Consider the following 25,268-nt stretch of genomic DNA (forward strand, 5'->3'; position numbering starts at 1 on the left):
CCATGCCCACAAGCCAAATTAATGTTGTAGCGTGCGGTGGAAAATGAAGGAAGGAGACACACACAATTTGCAGGTACTCGAATCCACGGTTTATTGGGACGAGTATTCCCTGGGCCACACGAAAAACAACAAAGTCTTGCACTCTCACAGCAGCACAATCAATCTGACCAAGAAAACCTCTTCGTTTTTCTTCGCCTTTTAGCCATCCATGTAATGTAGATTCTGCAACATTTATATCTATTGAAACTGTTGCTTGAGTTTCACCTTTTCTTACTCTGTCCACCGCATCGAGTTTCATTTTACTAGAGAAAGATTTTAGTTTTTTTGCTGTCTGCCATGCTTCATACTGTATATCTGGAACGTTCACCCAATGTTTGCAAGTCAAACTGCATTACGGGGGAAATGGGAGCCACAACCTTACCATGTTATAACCGATTCTGCACTATAACAGGTTGTGTTATAACGGGGTAGCGCTGTAATATTATATAATTACCACTAGAAAATGAAAAGCACTTGTAGAGGAATGGCTTTACCGTGGTTTGTGCTTTTTCCTGCAGAGCCACATGCGAACAGTCTTCTGCATCTTGATGCAGGCAGTTGCCCGGTATTTCATCTTGTTCTTCACTGTTGGAGAGCAGCAAGCATTTACAAAGAGTTTACAGACAGAGCAAGAGATCAAAAACAAATACATTCAGAAGAATCAAACCCAAGCCTGTACTGCACAGACTACCTGCATGCAACTTGATTTGTTCCTGTATCGTTCTTACTTAAATAAATAAAAGGGTCACATATATATTCTGTTCAGTTTAAGAGACATGTGTCATTGTTACAGAAGACACCATTCTTGGTCTAATGTATTTTATCCCAGTGTCTTCCACTTGTGTTGCCTAGGAGATGATGTATGCATCTCCATAGAACAGCAGATCAGCATGATCCACGGCTTCACAAATCTGTGCTGGAGAATGTCCTCAGCAAGCTTCATGACATTTGGATATTGGATAGGCACTTCTCCAGGTTCATGTGGAGTGTGGTGTACAACACGTCCTGCCGCCTCCACTAAATACCAGCATTTGAAAAGCAGTGGAGCCTTGTAAGCCCTGTGCACACACACACTTCAATACAAAGCACTACATACACTTGATGACAGACAGCGCACACCACTGAACCTTCTTCCAGCGACTGCAGAGGAGCCACTTATTGACACGCTTCACCAATTCTGCCAGGTGATCGGGGTCGGACTTCATGATCTGATCGAACTCCGCAAACTGAAAGAGGGGAAGCCAAGTTAACAAAACACGTCTCGCTTACAAAACAGCATTGCAGAACATGTCGCAGCCAGCCTAAGATATGTAATAGCAACACAGGCACTTTATAAAAGGGTTGTGCCAATCCGATGGCCCTCAATTGGTAGCACTGTTTAAAAGGAGGCACTCCTAAAAAGGTACTAAAGTAACTCCCTGAATTTCATAACAACCCTTAATAACGAAGTAGTAATAATAATTCAAAACAACATGTCTGCAAGCTTTTTAAGCTACCAACACATATCAAACCAAATAAATAAATAAATAAATAAATAAAGTCTCCTCCAGGTAATGTAAATGTTATATGTGCTGTTTGGGGCAATTGAATAATTAAATATACAATCGTTCATCTTTACTTGTACACACCGACACAGCTTGCAATGAAACTGGCAGACACTGCAGAAATATAGATACACTTTGCCAGTTTGTGCTGATTACAGAAAATAAAAACAACCTCATAACCTGCGAAACATACTGAAATATATGGTCCATATGTAAAACAGTAAATAGAGAATAGCTTGCAGGTTAGATATGTTTACAATAAGACATTTCATTTACATTTTAAGCAGTTTCGATTTTCCAGTCTGTATACACTGGTTACCAGTATTTCTGTGGTACACCTCCATATGTTCCTAAGCAACAGGAACCCCACGAATGTAACCTTGGGGTTCGTATTGTCGATATTTCTGCTATGTTGAACCCATTATCAAAACAACTGCATGGGCAATAATGGAATGTTCACTTGTGATACAAGGGCTGAAAAAGTCAGCATGGACTGATACACTGTGCACGATTCCAGTGATAATAATGATTTAAAAAGCCATGCTACTGCAACTTGGCTCTCACAGTATAGACTTATTTGTTTATGTTACCTTGCCAGGTCTGAAGAATACCCTCGTTAACCCAAACTTGTAATCATTTTCATTTAATCCAAGGGCTTTGAACAAAGCCTGAGGGAAACAAAACAAACATAAAACAGTTAATTTTGAAACACAATAGTGAATTATTATTATTATTATTATTATTATTATTATTATTATTATTATTATTATTTATTTCTTAGCAGACACCCTTATCCAGGGTGAATTACAATTGTTACAAGATAGCACATTATTTTTACATACAATTACATTATTTTTTACATATTATTTTTACATACAATTACCCATTTATAGAGTTGGGTTTTTACTGGAGCAATCTAGGTAAAGCACCTTGCTCAAGGGTACAGCAGCAGTGTTCCCCACCTGGGATTGAACCCATGACCTTCTGGTCAAGAGTCCAGAGCCCTAACCACTACTCCACACTGCTGCCCCTATTAATACATTTATCTTAAATTCTCTTTTAAGCCTTTAAGGTACACAAGAAATTGAGAGGTTATTCAAAATGGTTTCTTCTTAAAATACATTAGAGGGTGACTCAAGTATCACAAGGAAACTGACAATTTGGGTGATCAGATTCAACCTTCCAGTACATTTTAAACCGTTTTCCATACACATCATTGCAAACATAGGAAAGTTAGCATCATGTCTCGCACACCTTAAAGGGTTAAATAAAAAGGAAGAGAAAGCAATCACCTTGCAGAACAGCCTGGGGTCCAAGCGCGTCAGCTTGGCTGGCATGTACTGCTTGTACATGTTGTAAAGTTCGTGGAATGGAGCTCGGGATGGGAACCCACCCTGCATGAGATCCAACACTGACACCATACCTGTGAAAGAAGCAGAGAAAACCAACATGACTGCTGTATGGCATCTACACACATGTCCTCTTCTCAAACACTCAACGAATAGTCAAACAGTAAAAGGCATGTCTTCTCGTCTAGGTTTTAAGTTTTATTGTGACGTACGACCGATAAGACTCACAATTACTGTACTGTTGCATTCTATTGTTTTCAGAACAGTTTAACAACTTTGATTCACGCACGACTGGGTGCGAGGAATCTGACAAAGTCGTTCCAAAACTTTTTCTACAAACCTGAACACTGTAGCTGGGAAAGAATCTGGGCCCCTTCAAACTGGCGACTCACCATCTTCAGATTGGGTTTGACACAGCGAATGAAGCTGGATCCCTATCACAGGAACATGCACAATAAATGGTGTTAGACAAATCACAGCAATTCATAATTAACCCATGAAGTGTGAAATTAAGTTTCAGCCTATAACAATAACCATTCCCTCCTCCCAAGACTGCTGGGTATATTTGAATGTGATAATGACTATGATACTCACTGTACTGCGGAGCTTTTCAAGCAGAATGTTTAACTGGGTCTGTAACACAAAAGCAAACAGTTTTCCTGTTTAGAGTATGTTGCGAGGCACGGTCACACATGCAAAACAGCACAGAGGAACATGTTGCACAGTTTCAATCAGCATCATGCATGCTGGTCCGCACTCAAAGCTTGATACAGAAAGGATGCCATGCAGTGTATGGAGTGCAGTTAACCCTTTTCTGTTGCCCGACTCCACATTCCTCCTTCAAAGGTGATGATCTACTGCAGGTTGATTTGTACGCTGGCTTCACAGACTCTGAATAGCACTACTGCTGGAATTCTGTAGCTTATCTAAGGTAATATTAGACAGTGCAGATTACTCCTAGCCAGGGTCTCTGAAACCTGTGAAAAAGGCAGTGTGCCTATTTTAATAGTAGCGTACTTATGTTTTTCAGATTCGTCTCAAATGCATGGTAGCTGCAGTTAGATATATACATTCTAAATATATTGGTTCTGTGGTGCAAACTGTGGGCAAAATCAGGCCTTTGCTGTTTTGTGCTATAAAAAAATAAATAAAAAAGACAATAAAACTCAGTTGAGCCCTGTTGTTATTAAAACAGCTGATAAGTTTAACATTGCTGTTAATCTTTGAATACAAAGAAAATCCACTGTGCAGTGATTATATATATATATATATATATATATATATATATATATATATATATATATATAATTTATTTCTTAGCAGACGCCCTTATCCAGGGAGACTTACAATCGTAAGCAAATACATTTCAATATATATATTATATATATATATATATATAGAGATATAGATAGATATTGATAGAGATAGATAGATAGCTAGCTAGATAGATCAATCTATAAAAAGGGCAGCAGTGTGGAGTAGTGGTTAGGGCTCTGGACTCTTGAACGGGGGGGTCGTGTGTTCAATCCCAGGTGGGGGACACTGCTGCTGTACCCTTGAGCAAGGTACTTTACCTAGATTGCTCCAGTAAAAACCCAACTGTATAAATGGGTAATTGTATGTAAAATGATAAGGGTGTCTGCTAAGAAATAAATAATAATAATAATAATAATAATAATAATAATAATAATAATAATAATAATAATAATATTATATATAAACCATGCAATGTAATGTAACCTGTAATCCTTTGATATTCATGTAGCTCCTCATAAGAGCAGTTAAATACAGTTGTATAATTATTAATGGGTTTAATTTAGCATAAGTATTGGTTTAATCAAATCTGCCTACACGGTAAATAATTATTTGTCCTTTAGAAAAAGCTGCAGCAAGATAGTCTTTGTTTGAAGTGACACCTGATTACAGTGATTGCAAATACAGCAGCACACAAGCCTTTTAGAAGCTGTCTGAGCGACACAATCCTTTAAAGAAAGGTGAGGGGCACTGAAAGGGTTAACCCACTCGGCTCCAGTTGCTCTGGGTTTCTGTTGTGTACACAGTGCATTTCAGACACAGTGCAGTTACCTGCTCTCCCTGGCCGTTCCTACTTTTCATCATTCCTCACAAAAGCCCTACAGATCTCTCACTCTCTCTCTTTCTCTATCTCTCTAGCCATCCTGAAATCTCTCTCTAGCCAAAACCCAGTGGTCTTGAGGAAATGGAGTAGGAAACGGGTGGAGGTCAACTTTAGGAGAATGGAAAATGAAGAAAGGACAAAAGTAGAGAGGGGGGGCATTAGAGATCAAGGTTACAGGAAAAGGAGAACAAAGAGCACAAGTCTACACAGAGAAATGTTCTCTTTATACAAGCACACTGAATGCAATCAAAGTTTTCCATTGGATATTATTGTTTCCTAAAATGTAAGAGTCCAATGATCCACAGGTTCAGGTTAATTAAATCTCAAGGAGATGAAATCTCTAGTTTCAAAAGAGGATATAGCATTTTTTTAAATATTTATTTACCTGCTTGGCAAAAAAAATCATGTGTTATAGTCTACATTAAAACCCTAAAATAATACAGGTAATAAGTTCACGGCCAGCATTTCAATATGTATACATACATCTATGCATGAAGAGACTGTGATTCTTTATGTATGTAATGACATTTGCTAAAAATCATGGTTCACATTTAACACATACTGTACAAAAACCAAACACAGAAAATGTACGACAGACTAAAATGTAAAATCGTCAGAGCAACGCATTGGTACCACTTAGCATGACTTTCAAAAGAAGCTTAAAACAATGTTACACCTGGATCTGCCTGCATTACCTTATGCACTTATCGATCCCATACCTGTTTTACTTTAGAAACTTTGTAAAAGACAACAAATTAACAATAGCTCAGATCCCTCTACGGGGATACACAACAATACACAAAACAATGGATGATTTTGCTTACCTTGAATTTGTTGCCAACACTAATGAAGCTCAGTTTCCCAGCTTTTTGTTTCGAGTCCTTGCTATTATGGAAATTGTCAAACAGTTCCCGTACAAATCTATCCTTGGACTCGCACACCAGGTACTCCAGAGACGTGTGCAAGGCGTCATTGTTCTTCTCCACAAACTGGGTCTGGAAATCAAGCATGCACAGCAGCCTTTTAAAAGAGACCTAAGAGGAAACGTCTTGTTCCTGTCTACACAGACTGGGTCTGGAAATCAAGCATGCACAGCAGCCTTTTAACAGGGACCTGAGGAAACGTCTTGTTCCTGTCTACACAGACTGGGTCTGGAAATCAAGCGTGCACAGCAGCCTTTTAACAGGGACCTGAGGAAACGTCTTGTTCCTGTCTACACAGACTGGGTCTGGAAATCAAGCGTGCACAGCAGCCTTTTAACAGGGACCTAAGAGGAAACGTCTTGTTCCTGTCTACACAGACTGGGTCTGGAAATCAAGCGTGCACAGCAGCCTTTTAACAGGGACCTAAGAGGAAACGTCTTGTTCCTGTCTACACAGACTGGGTCTGGAAATCAAGCGTGCACAGCAGCCTTTTAAAAGAGACCTCAGAGGAAACGTCTTGTTCCTGTCTACACAGCCTGGGTCTGGAAATCAAGCGTGCACAGCAGCCTTTTAAAAGAGACCTAAGAGGAAACGTCTTGTTCCTGTCTACACAGCCTGGGTCTGGAAATCAAGCGTGCACAGCAGCCTTTTAACAGGGACCTAAGAGGAAACGTCATGTTCCTGTCTACACAGACTGGGTCTGGAGATCAAGCGTGCACAGCAGCCTTTTAACAGGGACCTGAGGAAACGTCATGTTCCTGTCTACACAGACACGAGAATATGGAGCTAGCTGGCTGAAACAAGTGGAAGTCAGGTTTACTGGGCTGTCTAAACAACAAGCACATGTATTGTGGAAGTTGACATACTGTTTCGTAGCACACAGCCCCAGCAAAGTGCCTGATAATGAAGCCCTCATCGTCTCGGATGTTTCTATGAACAGTCAGTTTGGACTTCCTTGGGATCTAAAAATAAATAAATAAATATATAAAATACATAGTCAGTTGGAGGCTTCCAAGTAATGCTTAGACAAATATTCTATTTGATTACAATTTAATTAATACATATTTATTTAACTGAGCAAATGCAAAAATGACCATGTTCATATCCTTTCATAAAACAGGATTTATAAAGGACTGTCAAAACGATGCAAACAAAACCTGAAATAAGTAACAAACCTTCTATTCTACAGAATGTTTTTCTCCTTTCTTTAATAAGTAATTTGATGGCACAGTTATTTTAACTGTAATATGGATCTAATTATACTTGGTTTTTTTTTAGCCAATTCAAAAATGAAAGAATATCTGAATTTTCATTTAAACTTTTCAAACATTCATATCGAATGCAGTATTGTTGATTCAGCCCTAATCCACACAACAAACACAATCTGCCACCCAATGCCAACTCAGACACTAACTGATAATGGCAAACCGGTATGGACACGTGTAAAAAGACATGTTCTTCCTTACTTGGGCAGTTTTCCCAGATGGGAAATGAAATCACACAGGTAATAAGGGTGTGTGTGTGTGTGTATGTATTACTTGTATTACTCACTGAGAGTCTGAAGTGTTCCTTGTGTTTCTGATGTACTGCATCTGTAAAGTGTTGATCACTGGCCTGAGGTAGACGGTTTTCTTCATCCAGAATATCTAGGATACCCACGAGCTTCGCTTCAACAAGATCTGAAAACAAATACATTTTAGAACTTGGTACAAGATAAGGATGGACGGACGGACAGGCAGGAAGCCTCCATATACTTCCACATTCTAATCATTCTAATAACTGTACCAATAATCCCCGGTGATGGCTAGTAAAAATAACACTTGGTCTATGCAAAATGACGGTTTGGAGGCAGGTTTATCCTTCTTAGACAGGACCTTTCAATAAGGTAAAACCAGTAAGGCCTAGTCTGTGTAAGTCGCCTTGGATAAAGGCGTCTGCTAAATAAACAAATAATAAAGGCGTTAAGGTAAAATACATACTGTAAACACTGCCAAATGTATACAGTACAGAAATAACAAATACAGACGTCTGTACCATGAAAAAGTAGATCTCCATGTCATCCGCAGAATGAACAGTATCTCATAGAAAATACAAAAATCAGAGAAACCGTTTCATGATAGTCAATCAGGTGACAATACCTTAAAGTATGTGAAAGTACTACTGAAAAGCTTCAAATAAATCAGGGACAATGTTTCCATAGAGGTAGCCTGTATTAGCCCAAGCCAGAACTCATCAAAAAAGGTGGCTGTAGCCAATGTATAACAGGCTATGTGGCACAGTAACAAAATACACAGTGCTACTGCACAGGTTCCCTGTCTAGACCATGAATTCGCTTAACTCATTTGCCAAACAGTCTGCACATCAATTGGATGTGCAAGGTTCATGCAAAACACATTTGTAAAAGGAAATGAAAAATAAATGCAGGGCAATACATACCAATACAGTCCTGGTTATCCACATAATGGACCTCATTCACACCCAGGCCTTCCTTCTGATATAGCTCCTGTTCCTGTAATGAAAACATTGGTCTTTTGGTACCATAAGCATATTCTATAAAGGCCAGTCTACCAGCTAAAAATCATCCTCTCAGAGTATTTCTCACAAACTTGCAAATGCCTTGGTCCTTTAAATTAACACATTGATCACCCTATAAAATCTATTAATCTCATATCAATTACTGCTTATGTAAAGAATGCTATGCAACGCTTTTAAATCTATAAAGTTCATTTTTTTTTTAATTCAAATAAACACACAAGGGTTTCCAGATGAAAAGTTGCAGTCTCTGGTTCACATTAATGACTGTAGCCCATGATGTGATAATAGTAGAGGCAACGAATGGAGGTCATATACTGCTGCCATGCATTGCCCAGTGTGCTATAATGTCTTCCTAATCTTATACAAACAATAACCCATCAGGAAGCACAAAAAACAACAAGATGGCACGGAGCATCTACTGGATGCATGTAATAGAGTGCTGGTAATGTGTCCAACCATGCATTCAGTATATTGTACTGCGGGTTTCAGAGAAGTGAAAGGATCTAGCAAAACTAAGTAATCCTCTTGGTTACTTTATTATCACATTGTCCTACTCAATGAAAGAACCTGACCGATTAAACTACTAAAACAGTAATTCACATACGCAGCAATATTCTCAACATGCACTCAGCTTCCCCTTGAGTCATTCAACAACTCTAGCAAATGAAATGGTCTACTTTGAGAAAGGCCTCATGGTTTAAAAAGCATCGATATGAAAAACATCTTATTAAATGCAATGTTAAACCTCCACTTCTTATACACTTGACAAACACATGGCATTGATACACAGCTTCAAGTTCCACTCAGAGATCCTTGGGAGATTTAACAACCTTTGCACGCCCTCACCTGTTGATAACATTACCGTATTCAGATCCCATTGCTAATTCAGGTCACAAGTTAATTGGACAGTTTTATTGGTAACCCCACTGGATTATTATCCTGCATCGAGCTGTCATTTCTTTACTGGGGCTTTGACATTTTAATGAGTAAAGGGCTGCTTCGATGGTTCCAACTAAATGTACAGCGAGGCACTCCAGTTAGCACTTTGATTTCTTGAGACTGTCAGAGCAGATTTGTGAATGTCAAGACCTGCAAAGCCCACAGCCAGCTGTCTAGGCATTAGGACAAGTCTGGTTAAACATGTTTAAAAATCGACCCTATTGGTGAATATTGAAAACCACCTCCAATAGCGCCATTGCTTATCATGACTGTGTAAAACTGCATGCGCAATACAAGTTTAATAAAGTCACCCTCAGATTTGACTGTTTGGGCAGTCTCTGAGCTGAGGCCAGTATTACAGGCTCTTATAAATAACACTGTGTAACACCGACGAGTCAAAACAATAAAAAAAAGCTATTGAATACTAAAAATGTAACTGGAAGATGAAAGCGAACATGAAGGCTTCATCAAAACGGAACTTGATGTGTGCGCCAGTAATTTTTACACTGGCCTCAAATAGTCCCATTAAGCATCTCCCACGTTCCCCTTACCTCTTTCAGAATTCGCTCGTTGAAAAACTGCTGTAGCTTTTCATTACAATAGTTGATGCAGAACTGCTCGAAGCTGTTGTGCTCAAAATATTCTGAAAAAAACACACAAACGAACATGCTATTTCACTAAAGACATATTCAATTGACCAAAAAGACGACTGGCATAATTAACATCCCAGATCCACGTGAGGAACAGCAAAATAGCAGTACTGTCATTCTGATTTAATCACAAATTTGAATCAGATCCAGCTTTAGGTTTTTATTTATTTATTTTTTTTAAAAAGAGAACAGCCTTTCTGTTCTGATGAATCGAGACATCTTGCATTCCCTTGAGGCATTTTGGCCTATGCTTTTATAAACATTAAAGCAGTCATTTCGACCAAAACCACAACGCTGCTCACCAAACCCGGCAATATCCAGGACACCGATGAAGAAGGAGGAGTTCTCGAAGGGGAAGCACTGGTTTACTCTCTTCACCACGTGATCGAAGAGACGGCCGTAGACCGCCTTGGCCAAGGCGTCACGGCCACTGTTGGCCTGTTCCACCTTCAAAGGCACCCTGAGGAAGAGAGAGGAACAGACTTAGCAGAGATGCAGTAGTTTGCTCTTCATTGCTCCAGCACCGACTATGTCAGCTTTGTTTATCTGGTTAACCGTTGACAGGTGCTGTCCCCGGCTATGCTGTTATAGGTGTTTGGTTTTCCAAATGTTACGCCTGTCACCGCCCTTATCACAGAAAATACTTCAACAGAGGAGAAACAGAAAAGACTTTCATACTGTTACAACTTTTGTTTAATACCGAGTTAAGACAAGTTGCATTATTACATACTTGTATTTGTTAATTAACTTATTTATGTTGATTTGTTAACACAAGTGTGTGTGAGTAAAGTATACAGTACTAATATCTGTTTATAAATTGATATATACATTTCTGATGCTCTTCAATAAAGCCTGTGCTGCGTTTATGAGAGAAGAAAGCTCCATTAAACCATGCCAGGTAACTTCTTACAGCCATTTTACATATACATATCTATTATTATCTTACATATCTAAATCATATTTAAGGTGCATCTCTCTGACCTCAAATAAGTCACATTCCATACGTTAGTCATTGGATACTGCGTAACACACACCCAGCTAGCTTTACCTAAGCATTAGCCCTTGTGAACTGCATTGCAGGGCAAGGCTCCTAGTAACCATGAAACCTTAACCAAACTGTCTGGTTATAAAAAGCCTTAAACCATTGTTATTAACCCATTTTTGCCAGGTTCCCTTTTTCAGACAGTTGTGCAAACACTTTTAAGCTGGACTACTGCAACTCTCTTCATTCAGGCCTTCCTGTGGCAGCTGGCCTTGTGTCTGGGACTCCGCTGCGCCCCACATCACTCTGAGGGAGTCTGAGGGAGCTACACTGGATCTGTCTGTGAGAGAATAGATTTTAAGATCCTTTGTACTGTTTATAAGGCAATAAATGGAGTTGGACCAGCCTACCTTCAAGCTGTTCTTCCTGTTAGAATCAATACCAGGAATTTATGTTCGAATGGTTCCCATATTTCTCCAATATGTCATACTCCTCTGTATTCCTGAGTTAAGTTTGGAGGCCGCACCTTTCAAGTCAGAGCTGCTCATTTATGGAATTTGTTGCCAGTGCTCTTCTAGCCTTCTTCAGTTTAGAAAGCTATTAAAAACTTTGCTTTATCAAAAGAACATTTGTGTAACTTTAGAGAAGCTGGAATGGTTTCAATAATGTAGTTCATGACATGTAGAATTTTATGCAATATATTTACGTTGTACTTTACTGTGTGTTTTTATATTATTATGATGTACTATGTTTTTATACATGGTACTATATGTTAAATGATTTTAATGTCTTTTACCTTGTACAGCGCTCTGATGCCAATTTGCAAGTGGCACTATATATATATATATATATATATATATATATATATATATATATATATATATATATATATATATATATATATAAATAAATAAATAAATACATACAACATAATAAATCTTCCGAACAGTGCGGCTACTTCCATTCTAATATCTGACAGAAATGATGGCGATAATTTCCATGCTATCTTCTATCACCAACAGTGATAAACGACAACAGGGTCACCATTAATGATCTAAACCAGTGGTTCCCAACCTGTGGTCCACGAACCCCTAGAGGCCATCAGAGGGGGTACACAGGAAAACAAAATAAAAAAAAGCCTCCTCGCATCAGCAAGTCCCCAATTTCACAACACAAATCCTGTTCAGCAGAACGTAGCACCTGCCGCTGTATTACACTCGTGACTAAATCACGTCACACTCGCAACTCACCGCACATTAGAAGCAATGCCACGTGGTTCGCCCTGCTAGTGGGAAGTGTGTCAGTAATGGATCACTGGATAAAAACAGGGTCTTAGAAGAACAAAGCGAGTGAAAATGAAGAAAGTGGCAGTGGAGTACAGAGGCGTGACCGCTGTGTGTTGTATGTTACGAGGTGTTGTCGAATGGAAGTTTGAAGCCAGCTAATCTTTGGAGCCACTTAGATGCGAAACACGGTGACTGACACAGCAAAATTAATCGAATGTCCTTGTATAGCAGCTGTGTGTCACTATGATAGTAGTACATGGTGGGGCGCAAAATGTTTGGCGGTTCAGAAGGGGTCCGCACACCCAAAATGTTTGGGAGGTTCAGAAGGGGTCCGCACACCCACACTCAAAGACAGAACTACTGGACAATTGGAGCTGTTCTGGAAAAAGAACCGGCGCTTTGCTTTTGCCAAAAGGCAAAAAAAGACAAAAGTTATTTCTACAAAACAAGTAAAACTACAGCATCTCGAAGCAGCTTTACTTTGATTTAATATCTGGGAATATTTGGCTCGTCCTTTTAGTACAGTATGTATGTTTTTATATTGTTTTAAATCATATCATATCCTAGTTCAGAACTGCTAAAGAATACCTTGAGCAAGTTACTGATAAATGGACCACAGGAGGATATGCATCTTCCACAGAGTATAAGAATATTAAACTAAAGACTATTCTCTATCTTCCAGGTCAACTGACTTATTGCTTTTCTGTCATCACATCCACAGTCTAATAATACATAAGATTGATTTACTCCCTTAAGAATGTTAATAAAAGTGTAAAACTGATTACAAACAGCCTTTGAGATTTTAAATCATCAAATCGCATGACACACTATTGACTGTGAATCACAGAAGCAAAATGAAATGTCAGTTGTTAAAAACAATAACTAGATCTATGTTCAACACTCAAAAGGGTACAGTAGTAACATTTTTAAAGGGGTCCGGACATTAATTGAACTATCCCCCCATCAGTAGCACCTCTTGAAAAAAGAAATGCACAATCCCAATAATTACATTTATTTGGTTTGTTTTTGTAATTTGCATGAACAGAATGAAACATTTTTAAAGCAACCCTGATGTTTAACTAAACAACTTTTTATGTAATCTGTAAAAATAGACTTTAAAGACACTTAACAACTTTGCATTGTCAGATAAGTTTAGTGTTAATCTTGCATAAAGACACACGCCTTACAGTTTCACATGGCCAAACTGTTTATTCAGTGTATGAGACTAATCAGGGATGGAAAAGCGGAGCTTTCCTGGTAAAACTGATAGTGAGATAGACCTACTTACAAGTGATGTAATCTCCAGACTGAGTGACGCAGGCATGGTTTAAATTAGAGGTAACAAATTAGAGTCATTTTACTGAGAATGGGTATCCCAAGCCCGCTGGTGGCTTTTGTTTGTTCTACCAAAACAGCGCTTTCAGGAGCTGTAGGCTAATGTGTTAAAATCAATCTGTCATTTGGTAAAACCACTTTTCACTCAGAAGGGTTTGCAAACATTTTCCAGGGTGGATTTTGAAATGTTTCACTCATTTAAATAATGGTGTCAAATTTGAATTAATATCTAAAAACACATTGATATTGATTTTCACTACGCATTTATAATAATGATGTCTTACTTAGTCCCCAACCGCCCCCCCCCCCCCCCCACACACATCTTAACCCCAGAGGTAAATGAAGTAAAGTATGGATTGAAAGAATTCCTGGCAACTATTCTACTCTACATCAATGGGAAGTTCTCAAATTCTGAACCGAATGCAAAACCTTGATTAGGATCTTCCATACTGTACTTCAGTACTATGATAGCAGTGTTAAATGTTTGTTACTTGAAGACTATTATTCTTAAAATTGGGGGGGGGGGGGGCACAAACTGTTTTGGATTAAAAGGTTGGTTCACATTAAGGGGGGGGGGGGGGGGGGTTGGGGAGGTACCCATCAACCACATTTTGACCTCTAACTTTTGACTCCTTTAAGTCTAAAAATGTAAATTTGAGCTTGTTTGCCTGAAACAACCCCACGAACCACGTTTCGTGTAAACTGTTGGGCGATCGGTCATGGAATGACTGAAAGTGTAACGTCTGTTATTACATCATTTTATTCTTTCTACATTGCGTCTTATTGTATAACACATGGTTACGAGTGATGCAACAACACTGTATTGAGTTTATTTGTCAGTTAAGAAAAGCAACAGGTGTGTAATAATGCTATGTCCTGTTCCCTTTCGGTTTTAAACTTTCAGTTAGATTTTTCAAAAAAAAAAACATCATAACTGACTTGCACCCCTACACTGAGGTAATGCAGTGACAGACAAGATCAGAGACGTGTTTCAGCTCTAGTGGTGCCTACTGCACTCTGCAGTCGTAAGGTTTCCATGGCAACTGTTTCTCATTAGGAGCACTAGACCTCTCTTTGAAAGGCTAGTGAATGGAAATGTCCAATTCGACTGGCCTGGCACTTCACACACATGAACTGGGCAGAATAACAGATCTGCAAGAGTTAAAATTCTCTAATATCTATATTATCTGCTTTTTTGGTGATCCTATTTCTGTTGAATGGGCAGTTTTCTTTGTACTACAATGACAAAAGAAAGAAAAATATTACTGTACTTTGTCTCAATCCAAAACAATTATTTTTCTTTTAAACAAACAAAAAAAAAAAAAAAATCCATCTGTCTGTCTTGAAAGCTCCAGCAGAGCTGTTTTTAATGACTCAAGCCTCCTGCAGGTTTCTACTTTCTGAATGTGTGTGCTGGAAAAAAGAAAGATTCCCCATCTCTTCCCCATCTGTCAGATTTAAAGGAAAATCAATGGGGGGGGGGGGGGGTCTCTTACTTGATCACTGTTCCTTTGGCGCCCCCTGCTGTCGTCAGCATGACTCTTGTGGTTAGACTGATCCTCAGATCTTCCTCGTCAAGACCGAGCAGCTCTGCACAGTACTCCAGGGTCTGGCTGGATGACTTCTTCGGGGTGCAGCCACCTGAAGAGCAATATTAAAAGAGATTAACAAAGCTGGGATTTGTATTCCTCTCTGCAACTCAAATGTACTGAAACCCAGGAACACCGGAGTGCGAGTTCTTTGTAATACAACACACATACGTAATGTGGAACGGAACTCATGCAGTCAGCACACCCTAGCCATTACGATTAAACAGTCCATACAGTTCTGTTATCTGTAGTGACAGGTTCCTCTCTATCCTGGACACTTACACAGGTGTAATAATTCACACATATCATTAAAAATGCTCAGCAATGAACACCACCTGCAAAATCTGGAGTAAAGACACGGTGTGTATACACAGTAGCACAAGCCTGTTATATGGACTGGTAACAATTTAAATAGGATAATCCTGCACTGCAACCAACACTATATCTAAATCTACTAAATAACAGAGGAATTCACTCGTCAGTACTGAACACTCAAGCAGAAGTGATCGTGTTTAACAGATCAACAGAAATACATTGTTGACATTCCTATTGTGTTTGGACCCTTGCCATCAAAAACAAGCAGATATGCATACCTCACCAGTCCAAGGTGGGGATTACAAGAGATCTAACCTGAGGTGCTGCCAGCTTCCTCAAAGTCAATGTTTCCCAGGTGCAGAACACCAGCAACCACCCTGAAAAGATCCAGCTTCTCTGTGTCATCAAGACCGATCTTCTTCATGGCCCCACACATCCTGTTGAAGTCACCCTGATCATCCAACAAGGGGTCCTTCAAAGCGCCTTGCTTTAAATGCTAACAGACACAAAACCGCCATAACAAAACAGACATGAAGTTTGTAAGTCCCAGTGTATGCATTATGTTTGCTGCAGTTACAGTACTTATTTATTTTCATTGAAGAATACAGATTCATACTCAAAAACACTGAGCCTAACCAGCTTCCTCTCCACCATGCTGTTTCACAGGCTTGGTATAAACAAGAACATATTAAAAAATGACAGATGGGGGATACAAGCTAGGCCACAACACATTTTATACAATAACACTAACATACATTATTTTATTTTTACTATAAGCACGCCAGGCAAGTCTATCACACATAACCTGTGCTATCCAGTCAAAACATCTGTCAAAAACAGCACCGCAAATTTCACTCAGCCTGCTGCCCAGTGCATTTAGAGAATATTTTATTCTTCTGTTTCATTAAGTTCAATAGTCATATTCATGAAGGAAAAATAAAATATGCACTACAAAATGCTATAAGAATGTCACAGTATACTGGTATGATGCTATATGGGAGTGTATTATACAGTCCATTGTGTGCTTAGGGTTCAGAGCTTATATTAGAGTGCATAACATACTGTGCTAAATCAGATTGGGCATCTTCACTGAAACATACCTGTTAATTGTCAGGTTTTGCCATGTAATGTACACAGTTTCAAGATAAAAAACAGAAATGTACGTTTCCACTGCCTTTCCCAGGTGTAGCCGAGCTGGACAGTCTGGGCGAGGTGTAGCTGGACAGTCTTTGTGAGGTGTAGCTGGACGGTGTTTCCACTGCCTGTGCCCAGGTGTAGCTGACCTGGACGGTGTGGGTGAGGTGTAGCTGGACAGTGTTTCCACTGCCTTTCCCCCAGGTGTAACTGAGCTGGACAGTCTGTGCGAGGTGTAGCTGGACAGTCTTTGCGAGGTGTAGCTGGACGGTGTTTCCACTGCCTGTGCCCAGGTGTAGCTGACCTGGACGGTGTGGGTGAGGTGTAGCTGGATGGTGTTTCCACTGCCTGTGCCCAGATGTAGTGGTGCTGGACGGTAAAGATCATAGTGCGGCAGTAAAATGTCACGTTGGATTGAGGGTTTGAGTTAATATATGCAAACAAGCGGAGATGGATGAAGTTGAACAAACATTTACACAGCGGCCCGTAGTCTTACTAATAAGATTTCAGCACACAATAAAAGAAAAGTGGTGGAAAATAGCCACCATTGTTCAAAACACTGTGTCTCTTTGTCGATGACGTACTTCTGTACAGCACAGTTTGGCCCCGTTGGATCGGAGTTACGAAACTGTACTGTCTGAGGTGCGGCTGAGGTATAGCTGAGCATCAGTGGAAACACCCTCCAGCTACACCTCACCCAGACTGTCCAGCTCAGCTACACCTGGGGAACGGCAGTGGAAATGAGGCATTAAAGAATAGCAGGATCCTTCTTGAGTTTCTGATTCGCACGTGATGGGTATGATCTTCAGTATTACAAATACAGCAGGATCCTTCATGAGTTTCTGATTCGCACGTGATGGGTATGATCTTCAGTATTACAAATACAGCAGGATCCTTCTTGAGTTTCTGATTCGCACGTGATGGGTATGATCTTCAGTATTACAAATACAGCAGGATCCTTCATGAGTTTCTGATTCGCACGTGATGGGTATGATCTTCAGTATTACAAATACAGCAGGATCCTTCTTGAGTCTGACTCGCATCAGTTTTTCATGATGTTTCAATGAAGAACCCAGGTCCGATTAAAATAAATACCTTGCTCTAAAAGCTAGTATTACATTAGGTTTTGCTTGCTTCAAAAATAACCACAGAAAACGAGGAACCCTATTTTTACCCATGGATTATCAATCTAATCAATATTACAACTAATGTCTGACACCAGTGTTTTCTTTTTTTATTATTAGTTTGAACTTTGTATAAAATCTAGTCTTTGTTAAAGTACATGATATGTCAGAACTATTTGTTTATTAAACTGCTCGAGCCGAGGTGAGCGCATCAGTATGCTAGCAGAGCCGAGGTCACTGCATCAGTAAGCTAGCAGAGCCGAGGTCACTGCATCAGTAAGCTAGCAGCGCCGAGGTCACTGCATCAGTAAGCTAGCAGAGCCGAGGTCACTGCATCAGTAAGCTAGCAGAGCAGAGGTCACTGCATCAGTAAGCTAGCAGAGCCGAGGTCACTGCATCAGTAAGCTAGAAGAGCCGAGGTCACTGCATCAGAACTGCCTTCTGTCTGCTGGTGCTTGTAGCTCCGCCCCACCCCCTTGTCTCTGATATTTCAAACAGTTGGGATCATTTACACCTTCTACATGTTCATAATCGTTACTTTCTTCTCTGTTCAATATCCCTTTTATACCATCTGATTTTCAATTGAACTCTCAGATGAAATATGTACTCATTTAAATACAGCAGCATCTTGAACGATAAACACATTATAAAAGGTGTAAAAAAAAAATGGTGTTCCTCTGCTGTGACATTCCTACAGTTTAAACAAATAAAAAACAGGCTGTGCAAAATAAAGAATCAACATGTTAAAAATCTATCCATCTTCTCCCATGCACCTCTTTGCTAACACATGCAAATGTTTCACTTCAATCAGCACTGATGTAAAACCTGACACACAGGCACCAAGCCATTTACATCACAAAATACTTTCCTAAGCACATAAAAGCGATCACCTCATTCTCCTGATATCATATAGAGAAGAAGCAGTGGAAAACATTAAGATTTAAACACTGTAATCATTAGAGGACAGTCATAGTGTTCACAGAACAACATCGTCCCATTGCAGGACGCTCAGCATGCCAGTAAACTGCCTTGGTTGTCAGCTCTGTAGCACACTTACAGCCATCTCCAGTAATTGCTAACACTCTACATGAAGTGTCTCTAATTGCTGTGTATTTACAGAGTAGTTACTTAGTAAATACATGTGTGCTTACACATCATCACAATGTTATTATGCATAGTTACAATGTACCTAATGTGTACATCTGTTTGCACCATATATAAGTGCACAATTGTATCAGAAGAGAGAGGTTTAGGGTGGTTAGGCTTAGAGTTAGGGATATATCATGCAAAATACATCGTAGTGACATTGTAACTATGCATAATAACATTTCTTTTATAAAACTGTTTTGTTGTATTTATTAATGTTTTCAAGAACTTCAAGCAGCATTTTTGATATGTGAACACAAAAAAGGTTTAAAAAGTTTAACTTCTAAAACACTGAACCTATAATTAAAAAAAAACACATATCCAAGTATATTTTTTGCTGACACATAAATCACCAGAACTGAAATTGGTTATTCCTGGGGTCAACAAAATCACCACGGGAGGAAGGGCTTTTTCTTGTAAAGATCCTAAATTGTGGAATGCTTTGCCTGCGTTTGTCAGGGAAGCTGGGACTGTTACAGTTTTCAAGTCAAGACTGAAAACTTTTATAAAATGGCTCTCTTGTCTTAATGGGCTTTAATGTAACTTTTATATTTTATTATTATTATTATTATTATTATTATTATTATTATTATTATTATTGGATGTGTGTATGTAAGTATATTTATCTACGTATGCATGTGTGCATATATATACCCTAAAGAATTTCTAATCACCCTGTATACATGTGTGTGCATATATATATATATTATATATATATATATATATATATATATATATATATATATATATATATATGTATTATACTGTTTTAATGTGTTATTTAAATGGTATGATTGTGGTAGATGTGTAATATGTTTTACAAATGTATTGTGGTTTGATTTTATACTATGTACTGTACAATGCTTTGAGATAATACTGTATAAAAAGCTCCATAAAAATGCAAATAAATAAATCTCAGTTTTAAAATATACACCCTTTAGGCTATTTATCAAAGACATATCCTTACTTAAACAACCTACACATATTTAATAATAATAAAAACCTTTAGCATTCATGCTCGCTCGCTCACACACACACCTTTGCTAGATGCCTCTGGGTATCTGTCTTGTATGCTTTGATCTACAGCAGGTTTCCAATAATGTTAACTTTTTCTGGAAGCATGGTAGTTTCAAAGCTTCAGCTAATATTCAGGAGATAATTCTGTAGTTATCGTATGCAGCTCTGCACTCTGGTAAAGATACTTTAAGTACCCTCTTTTGCACAACCTTGCATCTTCCTTAGATTCCACTAAATCCCTTAATCCTTTACTACCTGTATAAAAACAGTTATTCTGGTCTCCAAACTGGTTGAACATATTGATGAGCAGATGGGTGGGTTCCTCCTAGACATCTTACTACTATTCAGGAGGGGTGCGAGGCTGTCAGTATTGGGCAACACACTTGAATCTGTTAGTTTTAGTATTGCTTTGTGGCTGTATAAATGTTCCTGAGGAATTATATGTAGCAATAACTAGGATCTTGAACTTACAGAAAAGATTAAAAAAAAGCAAGCTGTGCTTATAGCATGACAACCAATACACAAAAAATATTGAACAAATAACGTAATATGTATTTTGAAAGTGCAGTATTTCCTTACAGTTCAAACACAAATTAAACTTCTGGGAAATCATAGACTGTGAATGTGATTTCAAATGTATACTATACCTCAGGGCTCTTGCGATTCTGTGGGATCTGTTTATCAGTCTCCTTACTGGCAAAAAACCTGGTGCAGCCACGGTTCAGATACTAAGCAAGCAGGGGGTACAAAACACACAGGCTTTAATTCAAGTAATACGTTCCTATCTGAATACTTAGCAACAATTCAATAGCATGTCACACTCCTGTGTAATGGTGCAGAACACTGACAACCTTGACAAACAAATGAAAAGCATACCCCCTGTTGAGAATGCAAAAAATATATTACTGGTGTCAGCACCATGATAAAATAGTGGTGATTCGTTTTTACAATATAAAACCCATATTATTATTATTTATTTCTTGGCAGATGCCCTTGCCCAGGGCGACATGCCCCCATTCTCCCTGCAAATTCGCCCTTGGGAGCCAGCGTTTTTAAAGCATGTATTCTAATGAAATGGGGTTAACGTAGTGGGTGGTAGTAGTTATTACTATTTAGAAGGTTAATTCACAGGCAATGTTCTACATAGAAAATATCACATGCAACATTAGAAACAGTTTTCACGTTAATTCACAACAGAACATTTTCAAATTCTGTTGTGAATTAATTCATGTGGGGAATGCTGCATGGGTTTGTGTTTCTATGACAGCTGACCAAATGTACCTTGAAAATAAAACGCAGCATGCTTTCCACTGGAAGAGGACAAGCCCCCATAGCACAAACTGCACACTGCAGGATGAACTCTGATAATACAGTACATGGATGCAAATTTAGTCCACTTGATGGGTCTAACTAGTGGATTAAGCAGGTTTAGTCCACTTGACTAAATTAGTACACCTTCTAATCCCAATTGCAGCGTACCTGAAGTGAATCATCTGCTAAACCAGAGTAAACAAGATCCCGATTGCAGGGTGCCAAATCAGATTCATGATGATCCTGTTCAAGTGGGTTAACTTAGTACTGTGAAGGGTAAGACTAACTTAGCACGTCCTAAGCATTTACTGCTTAATATTTTTTTTTTTTTTTTTGCAGAGACAGCTGCATTTTTCCTCTGAAATGACTAGTACATCTGAAAACTGTACTCTGTACATGTTTTATATCCGTCATGTTCGGGCAGTCAGATCCGTGATAATAAAGTATCGCACGATACAGTAATCTGTCGCGTATCCACCCGTCACATATCGGCCCTGATCAACCTCTTCAGCAACGTTAGTTTATTATTGAACACTATTACTGAACACTAGTTCAGAGATTGTAGATCCTACCAAAGTTTTCATACACTGTGTTGTATGTGCTCTGTGCGCTGCCATTGCTGGTAGTGTCATGTGAGCTGTTCAGTGTGTTTATATGTAAATAAATCCTGTTCACCTGCAGGGCATATCAACTTCAACCTCCATCTCGATCTCCTGCCTGTCACTCAGCAGCGAATGCACGCACCCACATGGCTACTCTGTCACAAGCAGCAATACCCTGTATCTTTCTAAACAAGGGATTTAGCGGCGTTCCCTAATAAAAGCTGAATCTCAAAACAATAATGCTTTAACTAATGGTCCATGTTACAGGGAGTACCCTGTCGCTGGTTCTTGAGTGCATGTGTGTCTTCATGGAAGCAGCTGGGACGCGTTGGTAGGCCATTGAACAGGTAGGCTCGACCGGTTCCAGGTTGATCGGGAGTTCCTGATTGGCTGGGGGGCGTGCCAGTGGAGCATGCGCGGAACTCAAAAAGTGTCTGTGACACTGCAAGGCTACTGCTCAGCCACAGACATACAGATGGATGCGGAGCGAAAGCTTGCTGCGTTGCCATTGCAGAGGAGAGTGTTCGCTCCATGGAGAGAACTACGACACGAAACCCTTTCACTCCAAGACAGTGCTCATGAAGGCAAGGGGATGTGGATCCCAAACAGCATAGAGAGGGTTTGCTCAGTGTAGTTCCTGGAGTGGGACGGTTCTTTAAGTGGGACTAGCGCTCGCCTTGTGTGGCAAACTTTTATTTTTTAGGTTTGTTCTGTTTTCTTTTCTTTATTAAATGTGACACCCACTGCTCTGTCTGCCTTCAGGATTATTCAGTGGCGACGTAACACTTCCCCTTGGTACAGTTCATTATCACACAAATACAAAAATGCCTGTGTCTATGCAGCAGTGTCAGCAGCTTAAACACAAGTATGATCTGCCAGTTTGAAATGTGCACGAAAGAGACATGGCATTTACTTTGACTTAAATATGACTAATGGAATAGAAATGTCTTTCTTTTTGTACAGGGATCCCTTTATATATTCATCTGACACTGAATTCCACATATCGTTTGAGTAAAGAAGAGTTTATACAGCTATGGCCAAATGTTTTGGAATTTTAAGATTGAAACATAATAAATAAAAATAAACTGATCTTTTATTTAACATCATCTAATCGTCTACCGGACGCCACAATTAGTACAGTATTTCATGTTAGATTTCGAAATGTCACATTTTTCAATTTGTGTCAGTTTTTTGTTAAGTATATGGAAAACTACAAAACTGTATGTAATTTAATAAATGAACGTAACATTATTCAGCAGGTTTCATTCGACTTTAAGCAAAATTAGCTAATTCTATAGGGATGCTAAACTTTTGGCCATAGCTGTAGGTTAGTCCTTGTTCCATTACTGGGATCATCTGTTTGGTACGCTGCAATCAAGATTAAGTTAGTACAGATTTGCAGGATTTGCTAGTCCGCATTTTAGTCCACTTGATGTGACTGAATCACTAGTATGCTGCAATTGGCCCTGCATGTTTAGTGCACCACACATGCCATTAAACTTAGTGTAAAGACACTCAAACTGTGTGTGGTAGCTGTAAGAACTAAGTGCTCAGAGAACTATTCCGTGAGTGTCTTTCCAATTATGTGAGGGGAAAGACCATAAGTGAAACATTAATTCTGCATGGCTTTATTATTATCTGAAGTAATTAACCAAAAGTAGTTTTCTAAAGTGTTTAAAAGCCATGTCACAACAATCCAATGCCTTCCTATGACCAATACCAACAACATGTTATTATAATATATGTGCAATATATATAAAGTAGCATGTGATAAACGTAACCTAACGATAGCTACCACTGTAGTTAATTTGCTCTGATTTGTATGGTGTAGTTTCAATGCCGACAGGTGTTGTGCTTATGGATTATATTAGAATAATTCCATATTGCTTTACGATGCTACATATGTTTATGTTAAGGCTTCTGCCAAATGCTATAACTTATTTGTATACTGAATGTGTGCATGACAAGCAAGCCAGTTTGATCTGCTCCCCAAACCTTACCCCAAATCCCGAAGACAAAGGTGCACGGGTAGAGTACTCACCCTGAAGCTCTCCGGAGAGCTCAAATGAAACTTTTGCCGAATGTCCTCAGATGCTCCCGCACAGAGACGGTAAAAGATATGGTAGTTGCGTTCTTCTTTACTCTGCATACAGATGCGGGACTTTTCCAACAGGTAATGGGAAACAAACCCTCCAACCACAGAGTTCTAATTGAAAACACACACAAGGTAGTTTACAAAAAGGGAGGCAAAACCGAACCAGGTAACTACAGACCAATAAGACTGACTTCTATTTTATATAAACTTATGGAAACTATATTAAGACCCAAAATGGAAAATTACCTATATGGTAACACTATCCTGGGAGACAGTCAGCATGGTTTTAGGAAAGGGAGATCGTGATTAACTAACCTGCTTGATTATTTTGAGGATGCAACATCGACAATGGATAACTGCAAAGCATATTTATTTAGATTTCCAGAAAGCTTCTGACAAAGTCCTGCATAAAAGGTTAATCCTCAAACTGGATGCAGTAGGGATTCAAGGAAATGCATACACATGGATTAGGGAGTGGTTAACATGTAGAAAACAGAAAGTACTGATTAGAGGAGAAACCTCTAAATGGTGTGAGGTAACCAGTGGTGTACCACAGGGATCAGTATTAGGTCCTCTGCTATCTACATTAAAGATTTAGATTCTGGTACCGTAAGCAAACTTGTTAAATTTGCAGACGACACAAAAATAGGAGGAGTGGCAAACACTGTTGCAGCAGCAAAGGTCATTCAAAATGATCTAGACAGCATTCAGAACTGGGCAGACACATGGCAAATGACAGTTAATAGAGAAAAGTGTAAAGTATTGCATGTAGGCAATAAAAATGTGCATTATAAATATCATATGGGAGATACTGAAATTGAAGAAGGGATCTATGTAAAAGACCTAGGAGTTTATGTTGATTCAGAAATGACTTCATCTAGACAATGTGGGGAAGCTATAAAAAAGGCCAACAAGATGCTCGGATATATTGTGAAAAGTGTTAAATTTAAATCAAGGGAAGTAATGTTAAAACTTTACAATGCATTAGTAAGACCTCATCTAGAATATTGTGTTCAGTTCTGGTCACCTCGCTACAAAAAGGATATTGCTGCTCTAGAAAGAGTGCAAAGAAGAGTGACCAGAATTATTCCGAGTTTAAAAAGGCATGTCACATGCAGACAGGCTAAAAGAATTGAATCTGTTCAGTCTTGAAAAAAAGACTACGAGGCGATCTGATTCAAGCTTTCAAAATTCTAAAAGGCATCGACAATGTCGA

At 39.0% G+C, this 25,268-nt stretch overlaps 1 protein-coding gene across 4 annotated transcripts in view; it reads right to left on the reverse strand.

Moving 5' to 3' along the window:
• LOC117411100 (unconventional myosin-VI-like) overlaps positions 1-25,268 on the reverse strand; it is a 73,144-nt gene that overhangs the window by 20,346 nt on the left and 27,530 nt on the right. For all 4 annotated transcript variants that reach the window (XM_034018207.3, XM_034018208.3, XM_034018209.3 and 1 more), the window contains exons 9-24: positions 23,999-24,163; positions 20,692-20,772; positions 15,939-16,119; positions 15,216-15,360; positions 10,419-10,576; positions 10,018-10,109; positions 8,429-8,501; positions 7,544-7,671; positions 6,859-6,954; positions 5,894-6,064; positions 3,527-3,565; positions 3,273-3,366; positions 2,876-3,006; positions 2,174-2,251; positions 1,136-1,265; positions 534-624 (exon numbers count right to left, since the gene is read on the reverse strand). In XM_034018207.3, coding sequence (XP_033874098.3) covers positions 534-624; positions 1,136-1,265; positions 2,174-2,251; positions 2,876-3,006; positions 3,273-3,366; positions 3,527-3,565; positions 5,894-6,064; positions 6,859-6,954; positions 7,544-7,671; positions 8,429-8,501; positions 10,018-10,109; positions 10,419-10,576; positions 15,216-15,360; positions 15,939-16,119; positions 20,692-20,772; positions 23,999-24,163 — 1,853 coding nt within the window. The remainder of the gene's footprint in view (positions 1-533; positions 625-1,135; positions 1,266-2,173; positions 2,252-2,875; positions 3,007-3,272; positions 3,367-3,526; positions 3,566-5,893; positions 6,065-6,858; positions 6,955-7,543; positions 7,672-8,428; positions 8,502-10,017; positions 10,110-10,418; positions 10,577-15,215; positions 15,361-15,938; positions 16,120-20,691; positions 20,773-23,998; positions 24,164-25,268) is intronic.

Source organism: Acipenser ruthenus, chromosome 6 (assembly GCF_902713425.1).
Source record: "Acipenser ruthenus chromosome 6, fAciRut3.2 maternal haplotype, whole genome shotgun sequence".
In the NCBI taxonomy this organism is placed as follows: Eukaryota; Metazoa; Chordata; class Actinopteri; order Acipenseriformes; family Acipenseridae; genus Acipenser; species Acipenser ruthenus.